Here is a 13,540-nt window from a genome sequence, read left to right as displayed (position 1 = left end):
TTCAGTTGAAATGCCAATGTTCCTGTGGAGGTATAATTTAATAGTAGCTGCTACAGGTCTGTAATAACTGTATGGTGCCCCTGTAGTAGTGTGAGATTAATACCAATCCAGTGGCGATGCCCTGGAATGTAGGATTCGGAGAGCTTGCTCTGAGGGTTAGCTGAGAGCTGAGACACCAGGAAGACAGGAACAGGCTTTTTCTATTGGCCTCCTTCCTGCTTAGGAGAGAAGTGACTGACATGTAGACTTCTGACTTACCTTCCAGAGTCATTGTGCAGTGAGGACCAGTTGACCAGCCTCTCCTGCTGTCCTGACAGTGTCATGCCAGGGCAGGAGTGTCCTGTTAACTCCGACAGAAAAGAGGATGGCTGAAGCTGCGGCCGGAGAGACCATGCACACTGGTATTGGAAAAGGAAGGACTATCTTTTTTTAAGATCATCCTCAAATTACTGGACATGAGAAAGTTGAGAAAACAGACCCTTATTACCACGAGGGGAAATTACTGTGTTCAGCTGATTCTCTATATAGCCTAGTGTTCAGCGGAGCCTTCTAGAACATTTCCTCCCTGCTAAGCAACTACTCACGCAGATGCACCCGTGTTGATGCTGTTATAACTCTCCCTACCCTTTTCTGAAGGGTGTTTAGGACAGAGTTAGTCTCTGATGCTCCCAAGGTACCCAGTTTAGTGCTCCTTTCTCAGGGTGGGAATGTGGGCCATCTGTTTGTTCATGGCAGTGCCGTGCAGTTTGATCTAAGCAGATTAAGACATTTTTCTGTCAAAGTGAGTTCTGAAACTGTTCCTGTGTCGATGCAGCACCAGCAGCTCTAGGTACAGAGACCACAAATGTGTCCTACTATTATTTTATTTATTTCCTGGTCCGACTGTGATTGGAGCTTCAAAGATAATCGTGATTCTTTTGCGTTGGGTCTCTTTTCTCTCTGGCACAGCAGCATGTGGAGTCTATGGACACGCGTGGGGTCAGAGAAGCCCCCGAGTTCTCTGAGGTGGCTGTGCTTCCTTGATTTCCAGAAGGTTGAGGTGTTTGTAAAGTGTTCGCAACCTCCCTTTTTTGAGTTCACTTTCACAGGGGATTGAAAATCTAAGGGCTAAGTGAATGACTTCATGGTCCCTCTTAAGGACACAGCTTCCTCGCTGGAGGCCAGCAGAGGGCGCACCATGCATGCGCAGCTCTCTCTCTCTCTCTCTCTCTCTCTCTCTCTCTCTCTCTCTCTCACACACACACACACACACACACACACGCAGAGAGAGAGAGAGAGAGCCTCCACACTTCAAAAGGGGGCGCACACAGTAAAAGGAGTTTTTAAGAAAAGTTGCACATAGTGTAATTTTAATCCATTCCATTTTTAAATACCACAATAAATTTAATTTTCACAATAAATTAAATAGCCATATTCAGTTTACAAAATAGAATTACTTAGTGTGAAACTGATATTTACAGCATTTACAATATGTACAGGACATTTCTCTGTGTTGACATACACACGGAAGTAAAAGGACTTGACTCTCCAGCATGTGATTGACATGCTACAAATGACGCCATGGTCCATACAAGGAAACAATAGTGCAAAATCACCACAGGAACTTTGGGACAACGTCAATTTTATGAGATAAGACATTCTTTTAAATAACAACAACAAAAAAAAAATAGCATATTCTGTTTTCATGGCACCAATCCGGTATCTGTATTAAAGAGCCAGCTTCCCTTTAGGACAACGAAACAAGAAACAAAAACCAAGAAAACAAAACAAAACCCGAAAACCCAGAAAACTGAATCCTCTACTTCCTGACGCTTCGTAGCCATTGGTACATTTTCACACATTCGTCTTTTGGCTTAGATCTATGAAAATGGTGGGTGACAAGTTCTGAATCCAAGGAAGACTAACTTGAGATCATCTGAAGTCACTTTCTCCCAGTCCTACCACCACTACTCTTCTTTTGTAAATAGCTTCAAAGGTGCAGCTCTGCAGGCAGCAATTTAGAAAAAGAATTGATCTTGCATTTGGTCACACACCGCATATGTACAAGTATTCATGGAGAAATGAAGTAAGTAGCTGAGTCTGGGAAAGTGCGTATTTTAATCTAGAAGAGACACCACATATCTCCAGGGACAACACACGGTGTTGTGTGATGGATTGTTTTAGGGCCAGTTCAATGTCCTCCCGGTGATCTGGTAAAATTTTTGATTAAAGGGATGAAAGAACTTGCGCAATTTGGTAACAACGGAGGGGTCTACTTCTGGATGGATGCGCCCCTTGCTGCCCGCCAGGCACTTATTAAAGATAATGTTAAATCGCAAACAGTAAAACCCTCTGGTAGCGTTGAAATATAAATTGTACTGACTTATCCTCGGAGGAAGGTTCAAGAACTTCTCCACGAGCTGCAGTTCCGGCAGAGGCTCGGTGATGAGACGGTCTCCATCCACGACGTGGAACTGTTCAATCGGAAAGTACTTCAGCCAGCGCTCCAGATGTTTCGTGTAGATGCTGGTCCTAACCGCCTTGTATTTCGTGTTCACCTCGCAGGTATTAGGGTCTATGGCTAGCTTCTCGAACTTATAGTAGGTTTTGTTCTTCCTCTCCTTTCCCTCTAGCACCTGAGTGTAATCAGAAATCGCTCGTGTGGTCGGCTCCCTGACAATGATCAACAGCTTGATGGATGAGTTCATTTTGTAAATCCTTTCCGGAACCTCTTCTGTGATGAAATAGGCCGGGCTCTTTTCAATTGTGATTTGCTGAGGGTAGGAAAAAGGCATTTTTTTCCTGTACCACTCAATGCCCTTGGCATAGTTCTCATCGTTGTCAAAGAAGTGAATCTCTTGAGAAGCTTTGACCACGGCAGGATGGAGGTTCAACATCTCTAGCAGGGCCCTAGTGCCCCCTTTCCGTACCCCAATGATGATGGCTTTGGGGAGCTGCTGGACCAGGTCATGGAGGCGAACCTGCTCCTTGGAAGAGTTGCCCTTGTGGAACTCATGCAGAAGACCTCTCTTAAACTGCAGGGCCCGGAGTGGGAACTCAGCCTGACTGTGGGCGCCACCAAATCGGTTTTCAACAGGGCAAAGGGGCTGGAGCCTGCAAGCCGAAGAGAGACACCATAAGAAACTTATTCCCACTTAACTTCTCATTGTTCTGCATCTGTGCCCAGACTCAGATTCGACATGCATAAATAAAACCACTGGGTCCCAGTCTGCTGCGATCCATTATGAACATATGTTTAGGAAATTTTATGTTAAGCAACTCTGTGTTCAGTGGAGCACACATAATTGATGGGATTTTTTTATTAGTGCTCCTTAAAAATTTTATTCACCAAGCACTTAATTGACTACGGCGTGTACTTATGCTCACAGTACAAGATAGACAAGTGACACCAGCCATACTAATAGCTTTTTAACAGCTCACCAGTTAAAATCATTCAGAAATTGGGAAGGCAGAAGATTATAATCTTCAGCTAAGATGCTGAAGGGCAAAGAGGGGGCCATTTATTTCAGGCGTTGTGTGGAATTGTTTCTTTCTTTTGTTCTTCTCCTTTGGCAGCCTAGTGCCATTCACATGGCCCCTTAGTATCCTTGAGATACAGTTGGAGAGGGGGCTCCGATCCCTCTGATTGGTTCTTTGCATCACCATTATGCAGAACTCCAGTCTTGGTCCTAGCTGAACATTTTTATTCTGTGAGAATTTCTGTCCCCCCATTCTTGGGGATAGGCAGAAGAGGGCTCTACTTCTGACTCTCTTCCCATGTCTATCTAAAAAGGTCAAGTTTCTGCATCCATTTTGCTGATGGTATGAATATCATTGTTTTCTGTATGACCCACCACTCCTGCAACCAGAAATCTGAAAGAAAGACTTTGATGGGGCCAGAAATCCCAAAATTTCATCCCATGCAATTTAATTCAGGAACTAGAGTTTGTAAGATAAGGAATGCAATGGATAGAACCAGGAACGATAGACAACTCTATATTTTGCTGAGAAAGATATAGTAATAGCCACAATAATATTAGAACAAAATAACTACTTTTACATGGCCTCTACATATGGTTAGAAAATTGTGTGTAGCTTTATATATAATATGATGATAAGTTAAAATTCACTCTAATTAAAAAATCAACTAGGTTGATTTAGGAAGTCATTTTAGGCTTATTGGTCAAAGGGGATAATACCAATCAAAATGGCTATTAAATTATTTCTTCCAGATGAAATTTTCTAATGACTGCAGTAACTTGGAGTCTCTCTCCTCTGTGGCAATGAGGCTGTCTCTTGCTTTCCTAAGAGGCCGCATTGCATCTTCAAGCCATGTTCAACTGATTGTGTAAAACTTAGGGGCATGGCATTGGGTTTGCTCTGTTTACCTAGGCCTATATCATAATCTTCAAGAAAAATAAAAACATGTGTTAGTTTTTCTAATATTTATTCAATGATTCTTGAAACAACTCACACCCATTTCAGAAAGTTGAAAACAAGCAATGGAAATCCATTGTGAAAACAGGGCTCATCACTGTTTTGGCTAGGGTTCCTTTCACTGTGATAAAATACCTATGGCCAAAACCAATCTTAGGGAGGAAACAATTTATTTCAGCTTTCACTCCCATATCACAGTCCATCATGGAAGGAAATCAGGGTGGGAACCCATGACAGGAACGTAGTGGCAGAAACTAAGGCAGAAATCCTGGAGGAAAGCAACTTACTGGCTTGTTTAGTCTGCTTTCTTAGGATGAACTGCCCAAGGGTGGCACTGTCCACAATGTACTGGGCCCTCTACATCAATCAAAAACTACACTACAGGCTTGTTTACAGCCCAATCTGATGGAACTATATTCTCAATAGAGAGCCCCTCTTCCCACTTGAGTTAATCTTGTATCATTGAAAAAAAAATCAAACGAACCAGGACAACAGTTGTTTTTAGGAAAATGTGAATTTATAAATTCATTGGAATTATTATTCTAGGGTTCTAATTGAATGCTACAAAGTTGTCGGCAGATACATGGTTAAAAGTGTTTTTGATTGTAGCACCTTTGAGGATAGTATAAATTAGCCTTTTTGCCCTTCTTGGGCTCTATCTATAGAGCTAGTACTATTTCACTGTGATATCCATTGACGGACATGTCTCCTAGGTATGTAGAATGACGCTAGTACCATTTCTGTGAACACTGAAGCAATCATCTCTCAAATATTATTCTCTAAGATTTAATTCTCTTGCTCAACCCTGGGTGAAAAATGTTGACAAGGACATCTACAAGAGTAACTAAGCAGAGATGGAACTCCTATCTGGAAAGGGCTGCCTTCTTTCTGAACTTGCCTCTTCTTTCTACTTCCTACCCTGGAAGATCAAACTCTATAAGGACAGTTGCTTAATGGATGCCCCCAGTAAAAAAGAACAGGTAAAGATAGGAGAAAATATCTCACTCCCCTGCTCCTTGAAGAGCAGTTCTAAGGCTGCCAGACCCAAAGCAGAATTTAACACTGGAAGAGACAAGGGAAGTAACTCAGGCTTCCTCCCAGAAAGCAGTCTCCAGTTACTAAGGATAAGCCTGAAGAAGCACGTGCCATTTTCAGACAAAATGTGTTCAAATTCTTAAGCAATGTACTGTGGGAAAGACCACAAGATGATGAAATTTCTTATACAAGCCATCCCACTAAAGAGTTGAGAGGAAAACTGCTACTAGCTGATTGATAAATGTGTTCATAGCTATAGGACCAATTACTCAATAAAATGTCAACGATCGGCAACTAACGATGTTGGGAAGACTTCATATTAAAGTTCTGTTATACACATAGGTCAAATGTTGCTATCTCAAGGTTTTTCACTATTAAATGGCACGTCAAGAATAAACACTGGAATGCCAGCACTGAGTGATAAACTCGCAGTTAGATCTGCCACAATTACCAAGTAGAAGGAATTTTTAATGGGAAAACATCAAAAGGGGGTTAATGTTTATCAGTTAAGCTGGACACTGGCTGAAGGAAAGTAAGGACCATTGTTGTATTGCTTTAAAACACTGGAATGACAGGATATTGAGAAGAAAACTGAAGCTGTTTCCATTTAAAAATGTGGATGTTTTTTTGTTGATTTTGGGAACAAAATAGGACAAAAAAATCTAGTCTTTCTCTACAAGAATTAATTGAAAGGGCGAAAATAGCAGCTTCTTTATTTCAGAAACTAAGCTCTCAATATTACCCTGTCACACTGACTGTAGAACCATGAAAGAACATCTCAGGGACATGCAACTGTCATGATAAGGACTCCAGCAGGCCCGGCACCTCTCAACAGTTTGCCTAATAAGAGCCAACCCCCAATGCTGTAATTTCCTCTCTATGGATTTTCCAATGCCTTCTGGGAAATCATTCTGTGTGACAGCATCCTTGTTGGGTACCCGAACGCCAGAGTTAATTAACATAGTTAAAAATCCATGCCCGTAACCATCCTTCCAGGACAGGGGACTGCAAGCTTGATGAGCTTCTTTACTGGTGCATACATAATTGTCCACTCATAAATTTCAAAATGAAGAGACATAGTCCAATCACCACTGTGCCGTCATGGCTGACGGTCAGCACCAGGTACACACAGGCCACATTGGGTTCTAGTCAGTGATGGTATCATTTATTTATTTATTATGTGCCTATCTTTATGCCTTCTCTGAGCACGAGTGTCAGTGCTCCCAGAATACAGATTAATTTGAATGAAGCATCTTGGTTTGAGCTGTGTGGAATTTGTACCTTTAAGGTCTTAATGAATCAAAATCAACAGCACAGAAAAGTGTTTTTTCTTGGAAGTCTTGAGGGAAATAAAAAAAAAAAGGATTAACTCAAAGTTATAGCCCAAGGAAGCTCACATCAGGAGATACAGAAGGCTGCATGAGTGGAGAGCATGTATTTAACCACCTACCTATCCAAGCTCCCAACTCTGGCAACTAGATACAGCAGACTCCCAACGGCAAGGCTTCCCAGCACCAGGAGCTTCTGTCTCAGCCACACCTGCTGTTTGAATAGCATGGCCCTCCATCAACCTTCAGGACTGCCACGGCCTGAGAGCAGAGAGAAGGTGCAAGTCAGCGGTTGTCATAATGCCAGCCAGAACTGGAGACCAGCGATTAAGCAACAAAGAGATAGCATACCAATGTTGGCAGGTTTCATGGTGTAGCTGATTTTCACAAAACTTACCTTTCTTTCTTTCTGCTTTTAAAACCTAGCCCGTGCTGTAAGATCAACTATCAATTCTGTGGAGATTACACAGAATTTGTTCTGTCTTCAAAAATTTCTGAAGCACATAAAAATTCAAACATACATACATACTTGGATTCATATCTAGACAGACAGAGAGAATACTGAAAAAATGAGCAACCCGAGGCTTTATCAGTAAGGCAACAAACTGGAAAACTGCAGTTAAAATAAGAGAATGAATGCTGAAATTCCCGTTTAGTAAATGGTCACTTGGGACTTAACATCCTTGTCTTAGACCTTTTTGCTCTGCTTTGCTGGTGAGTGGAACAAAAGGGTGGGATTTCAAAAGTGACAGTTTCCTGACGTTAGCAGAGGTGAGTATCCAGCCCGCCTATGCTTGAAGACAGTCTCCAAGGAGTTTTCTGCTGGCTTTCATGTCTCCTCCCAGTCCAGGATGCTGGAAACACTCTGTGTCTAGTGGTCCTACGGTGTGGCCTCTCCAGGCTCCCGGGGAAACTGAACAGGTTGGGTTTTATCAGACTTACTTTTACCTCACCAGAAAGTTTATCTGGAAGCTTTGTTCTCTCGTACATGAGAAGTGTAGTGTAAGGCTTTACTTGTGCCGTTATTATATTCTGGAGAAAAAAAAATATAAGCTCCCAATTCAGACTTCTTATTGAAAATAAATCCAATCTCCTTTCAAGATAAGATTGTTTGGTTCTTATTGAAACTGAAAATAGTAATCTGAGAAGACGGAAGCAGAGCGCTGGCTGGAAAAGATCTCACTGCAGAGGTATCTCCACGTGTGTTATGTGGAGATTCCTGCCATGCAGAAGGGGAATGCTGGCTTGCCAAGATGACCTAGATTCATTTATCAAGAAACTGCTGAGTGCCAATAGCATTCTCCACTATTAGAGTGGATACACAGTGATTTCAAAAATGTTCCAAAAGAGTTTCAGCCCTTGGGCAACTGGTCATGTGATTAGAGAGTCATGGAACAACCAGAGAACACAACCCATGTCTCAATGTGTGGATAAATGTTGGTAAAAGACACTGTGGGCTCCATAAAACTTCAGTTTTTATTTGCTAGGGAAACTGTAGGAAGTCATCCATAAAGAGGTCATAGGAACAGATAAAGGAGCTTGCTCATGTGCTCGGCTCTGCGCTGGGTGCTCCAGAGAATCATGAACAATTAGACAGACACAGTCCTTGCCCACTTGGGATCTACACTCCAGTGTGAAAGTCAGATGGTAAGTCAACAAACCTATATGGGATTAAAAGATACTTACAAATTATATTAAATGTCACAAAGGAAAATGATAGGAGAAAAGAAGTCGCAGGGAGTTTCTGGTCTCCCTGGAGGAGGGAGTGTTGGGTAACACACTGGGGAGGATAGATAGCAAGGAGGCAGGAGGCAAGATGGGGTGACAGGGGGCAGAAGAACCACTATGCCTGGGAGCTGGGGCAGGAAATGCTTGGCTCTCATGATAAGCTAAAGCAGGTGGAGGCAACAGCATAGAAAAGAGTATAAAAGGAGTTTACTGAGGTCTACTCTGGTAAGCACATGGTCGAGATGCTATTTCAGGAAATCCCAGCTTAAATGTAAATACTATTGCAGGATACACACAGCAAGGCAAGAGCTAGGTCCAATGTAGAATCCCCGGACCTTTCTTTCCTTAGCCACAGATGTGGCGGCTTGTGACCTCTCCACATGCTGTGGCTTGAATGGGTAATGACCCCCACAGGCGCTTGGTCCTCAGCTGGTAGCGCTGTTTGGGAGGATTATGAAACATTTAGGGGGTGGAGCCTTACCGGAGGAAATACGTCACCTGGCTTTGAGATTTTTATAGTCTGGCCCCACTTCCCATGTTGCCATGGTTTCCCCACCTTGATGGTCTATATCCCTCTGAAACCGTAAGCCAAAGTAAATCCCCCTTTCCGCTAAGTTGCTTTTGGGCGCCTGACTTTTATTACAGCAACAGAAAAGTAATGAATGCCCTGTGCTGTGCTGCTGCAGGGAGAAGGAAGGGAGTTCTCTAAGTAGCGAGGCTCCTCAAAGGCTTATGGGCTTTCCTGACTAAAGGATTACACATCCTTTCTGCTTTAGTGTGAATGAATTACATGCACGTGTGTTCACAGACAAACAGGGTTCAGTGGGAGTCGACAGCCTTCCGCAGAGGACCAAGAGAGCAGGCCTAAGAAGCCGTTTGGCTTTCCGAGGTATTTATCCACGGTGCCCACACCATCCTGCTCAAAAGTGTGAGGCCCAGTGCTTTATCTACTGTCGCAGCTCCTCACTCCACCTGTCTGTCTTCAATGCCACGCCACCTAAGCGTTAAAATTCAGGATTCATCCTGGACCCTTCATGAAGAATTCTCCAGGGGAGGCTCCTGCCCGTGGTCCAGCTTGAGCAACACCGATTTCTCTTCCTCCAAGCACTAGAACCACACACTGATTCACTGCTCTAAAACTTGATGGAATTTATAAGTATGGGAAAGTTAACTGAAAGGATTTGAGCCTTATTCAGTTTGTTTTGCTGTCTAGGCCAGAGAATCTCTCCAGGAGCTTGGCAGAGACACTTTAGGAATCACCCGTTCTCCTTCTTAGAGGTGCCAGGCCGATGGTTCTGCTCTAAGCCAGCGTTTGCAATTCCAGGTGAGAAAACTACTTCATTGAATGTTGCTTTCTACTACCATGTATATCTGCTAGAGAATTTCTTCATGCCTTCTTCTGTCCAGGCACTCGGCCATCCTCCCATGCCTATGTGTGTGTGTGTATGTTTTTTTTTAAATAACACATAGGTATGTTCTCTATACTCTTATTCTATGGGACTGCAGAACCTAATATAAGCTGTTTTGTTCCTGACCTGTTTGGGAGTTGTTTACTGGATCAAGTCCAGTAGACCAGGCCTTTCTTCCAAGGCTTAGTGTGATGGCCATCATCTTTCCCTTCCATGAGTTGCCTACACTCACCTCTGTGCCCGCTTGGCTATTTCCTTTCTGCTTTCCATCCCTTTTAGCTTTGATGCTCCTGTTAGTGTCCTCATTGGCAGGGAACATCTTTTCTATGTCTCTTAGCATCGCCAGGTCCCACTGATTCTTTTCAGGAGGGTTGATCAAGGAGTAAACATCCCACCGCACTTCCTGCCAGCTGGTAGGAATAGATCTGGTCCATTGTACTGAAAATTAGAGGGCCAAAGGGGAATATCTAGGCCTGGGAATAGAGCTTGGAAAGTGTTTGCTCGTGTGGGTAAGCAAAGTTCTGAAGTGACCTTTTGGTTAGATGCTGCTTAAGAATGGCAAGTGAGGATAAGAAGAAAAAGGGAGGGAACATAAAGGCTGCTGAGTCCAGGACTCAGGGACTAGAACATTTACCACTTTCCTGTAGAAATGTTTGTGCAAGCCTGTATGCCTTAGACTGTTAAGCCTGACGAACTCTGAGGTTATTTTTTCTATGACCCCTGAGAATCTTTCAATCTCACCGTGACCCCCAAGCACCTCAACTATAGACTCTGACCTCTGGACAAGTCCACATGTTCTCATGTAGGTTTTTCTCTGTGGGATGTGCTGGTATGCCCAATATACATGCAGTTCAAGTTCCCTGTGTGCAAGATGCCTTAAATGTGTCTGCTAGGATTTTCTCTGGGTTCCTGTTTGAAGAGCTGGCATAGTCCTCAGATGGATTCCTCTTACGCTCTATCTGGCCCATCACCCCATTCAAGCACCGTTAGGTCTGCTGCGATGGGGAGGGTGTCTGCATGTGAGAACTCAGCTGCCAAGGGAGCTGCCAGTGGCACATGGCAGACACCACAGTCTCAGTGCCAGGAGCACTTGCGAACGTTCTGGTTTAGTTTTGTCATGGGAACCTTCTGAAATTTGTTTTCCTCACCTGTAGAGTGAAGACAATAGTGCCTGTCTCATTGGATTAGCATGACATGGACCCCGGGAGAGAACTTTGAAAGTATCATAGCACGTTACAAAACTGAACCTTAATTAATATCTCGAGGAGGCAAATTAATTAGTTCTTGCAGTTTGAAAAGGAAAATGATAGAATAGATGTAGTTCTCATAAGTAGTATAATTGGATTGTGAAAAACATAGGGTCATTTTAAGCATAAATAACTTTTAATGGAATCTCCTATTAAATATTCAAATACCAACACTGGAGTTTCTATTTATGTAAGACAGTGGGCATGGACATGTGCCCATGCACATACAGCCAAGGCTTGTCTTGATGAGCTAAACCCTCCGGAAACTTTTGAGGGATGGAGAGGTCTCGCCAGTATGTCCCAGTGACAGTTTTTAGGAGAAAGACAGTGACATTTTCTTCTATTTTATAGACAGTGACAGGGATGATGTGAGAGCAGTCCTAGAATAAATTTTTCTGAAGAAAATGTAAGATATTGACTGAGAGTCAGGATGCCTATTTTGTTTTTCTATAGTATCAAGAAGTGTTTAAGAGCCTTTAAAAGTTGGGATCTCAAACACTAGGAGTTGTCCCTCTTAGTCTGAGAATACAACAAAATGGTATAGACTTGATCTTTATGGGCAATGCTATTAAACCAGATGGAGAGCTGATGCTATTTCAGTCATAGTTTACCAGAGCAGCTGTGATAGTTGATTTTGGTTGTCAACTTGAGTGGATCTGATTTTAACTAAGGCAAGTCTCTGGGTGATGATTGAGGCCATTTCCTGGAAAGGTTGATAGCTGGGGAAGGAAGATTCCCCCTTTACAGATGGCAGCACCTTTTGGCAGCAATCCAGACAGAAAGGGGTCTGAGGGAGATGCAGTGCTGTTTTTGCCTGCCTGCCTTCACTACTGATGGTGAATGCATCTACACCACTACTGCTTTTGCTACTTTCGCTAACACTGGAAACCAGCTCCTTCAGCCTTCCCATTTTGACTGAAGTCTCTCCAGGACTCCTCTAGACCATCAGTACCAAACTGAGAATCTGAGGCATCTAGCCTCATGGCTAAGCAGCTCCTGGTACCCTACACGTCTTCCTTGCCTTAAGGGCTAAAGGTTCTCAACCTCTCTAGTGTGTAGACAGCCATTGGCTGGGATACCCAATCTGTATTGGGCAAGCCAATCTAATATGTTATTTTCTAATCTGCATTCATTCTATCTGTGCTGTTCGTCTAGAGAATGCTGGCTAAAACCCTGTTATATCGGAAACAGGTCGTTTATAATGATTTTAAATGTTTGTAACGCATTTTTATGGGCCTAGAGTAATATTTAAGTCTTTACTTGTCTCTTATTTTTTCTCTCTCAGTATCTCATTTTGTGTTTCAAGAACAACACAGTTTCTGTTTCTTCTACCAGTAAAACTTCCACAGACAGTTTGTACGAGCCGAACACAGTCAGTATCTACAAGAGAGTACGTGGCCAGAAACAACAAGCTGCAGAGACATCTGGCCGTTTTGCTAAAACAGCAGTCAGCAAAGAAAGAAACAATTCCCAAGCTCCAACCAAGATATGAGGGGATTCAGAAATAATAATGATACAGATATGCTCAAGTGTTGCTCAGGGGCTTGCAGACACGGGTCCCGCAAGCCCCTGGTAGCAGTAACAACAATAATGGGAATGATAACAACAGAGTTCATTAAAACAGCTGAACTTCCTTGGCAGAATGACGCCTGCGAAATCACAGCCCTCTTTTGAGTGCTAGCTCAGTTGTTCCAGGAAACAGTCTTCAGAGGCAGACGAGACGCGTGTCTATGACTACCAGGCTCTGCTCTGTTCACGTTTATTTTCTGTCGTAATGCAACAGACTTGGAAAGTACAAGCTGTTTTATTTTATTTTTTGGATGGATAATGAGAAACAGAGAGATGCACAGATTACTTATCCAGGGGCATGTGCTAGCACACGCAGAGGGAGGATTCAAATTCAGAGTTATGTGACCCCCCCAAAGGGCGGGGCTCCTAGACTATTGTACCACTTAAACCCCCAGACGCTCTCCTGGGAGAATCTAGGAAAGCTTATTCACTGGTGGACCAGGGCAGACAAATAATATAACTTGTCCTTGAAACTTGAAGAGGTAGAAAAAGCAAAGGAGAAAAAGTTTCTATGGAAAAGAGAACTGGAAAGGGAAACAATTGTGTGGTTCCAGCCCTCTTAAAGGAGGAGGAATGTTGGTAAGGGATAGCAAGCAAATTAAGGAGGAGGAAGGCTGGTGAGTTACAGCGGTCGAATCAATGGCCGAAAGCACTTCAGAGCTGTTAGGCAGCTCCTCTTTCATCACACCACAAGGAATGCAGACTCACCAGAACGTGAGGCCCTCAACTGCCTTCTGCCTCGTCGCTATGAAAGATTTTATAGTTGGTGATGAAAATATTGGTCTTGACTGCCATCTGTCACCGACTC

The 13,540-nt window shown here is 43.2% G+C and overlaps 1 protein-coding gene across 4 annotated transcripts in view; it reads right to left on the bottom strand.

Annotated features, from left to right (window-relative positions):
- Positions 1-1,333: 1,333 nt before the first annotated feature.
- The window catches only part of Hs3st5 (heparan sulfate-glucosamine 3-sulfotransferase 5), a 261,830-nt gene continuing 249,623 nt past the window's right edge, over positions 1,334-13,540 (bottom strand). For all 4 annotated transcript variants that reach the window (XM_041653293.1, XM_041653292.1, XM_041653294.1 and 1 more), the window contains 2 exons: positions 6,902-7,040; positions 1,334-3,093 (listed from right to left, as the gene is read on the bottom strand). In XM_041653293.1, the coding sequence (XP_041509227.1) occupies positions 2,160-3,093; positions 6,902-7,008 (1,041 nt within the window). In that variant the 5' untranslated portion in view covers positions 7,009-7,040 and the 3' untranslated portion in view covers positions 1,334-2,159. The remainder of the gene's footprint in view (positions 3,094-6,901; positions 7,041-13,540) is intronic.

This window comes from Microtus oregoni, unplaced genomic scaffold (assembly GCF_018167655.1).
Source record: "Microtus oregoni isolate MIOR12 unplaced genomic scaffold, Mior012 000006F_ref0000085, whole genome shotgun sequence".
In the NCBI taxonomy this organism is placed as follows: domain Eukaryota; kingdom Metazoa; phylum Chordata; class Mammalia; order Rodentia; family Cricetidae; genus Microtus; species Microtus oregoni.
This window is presented reverse-complemented; position numbering and strand designations above follow the sequence as displayed.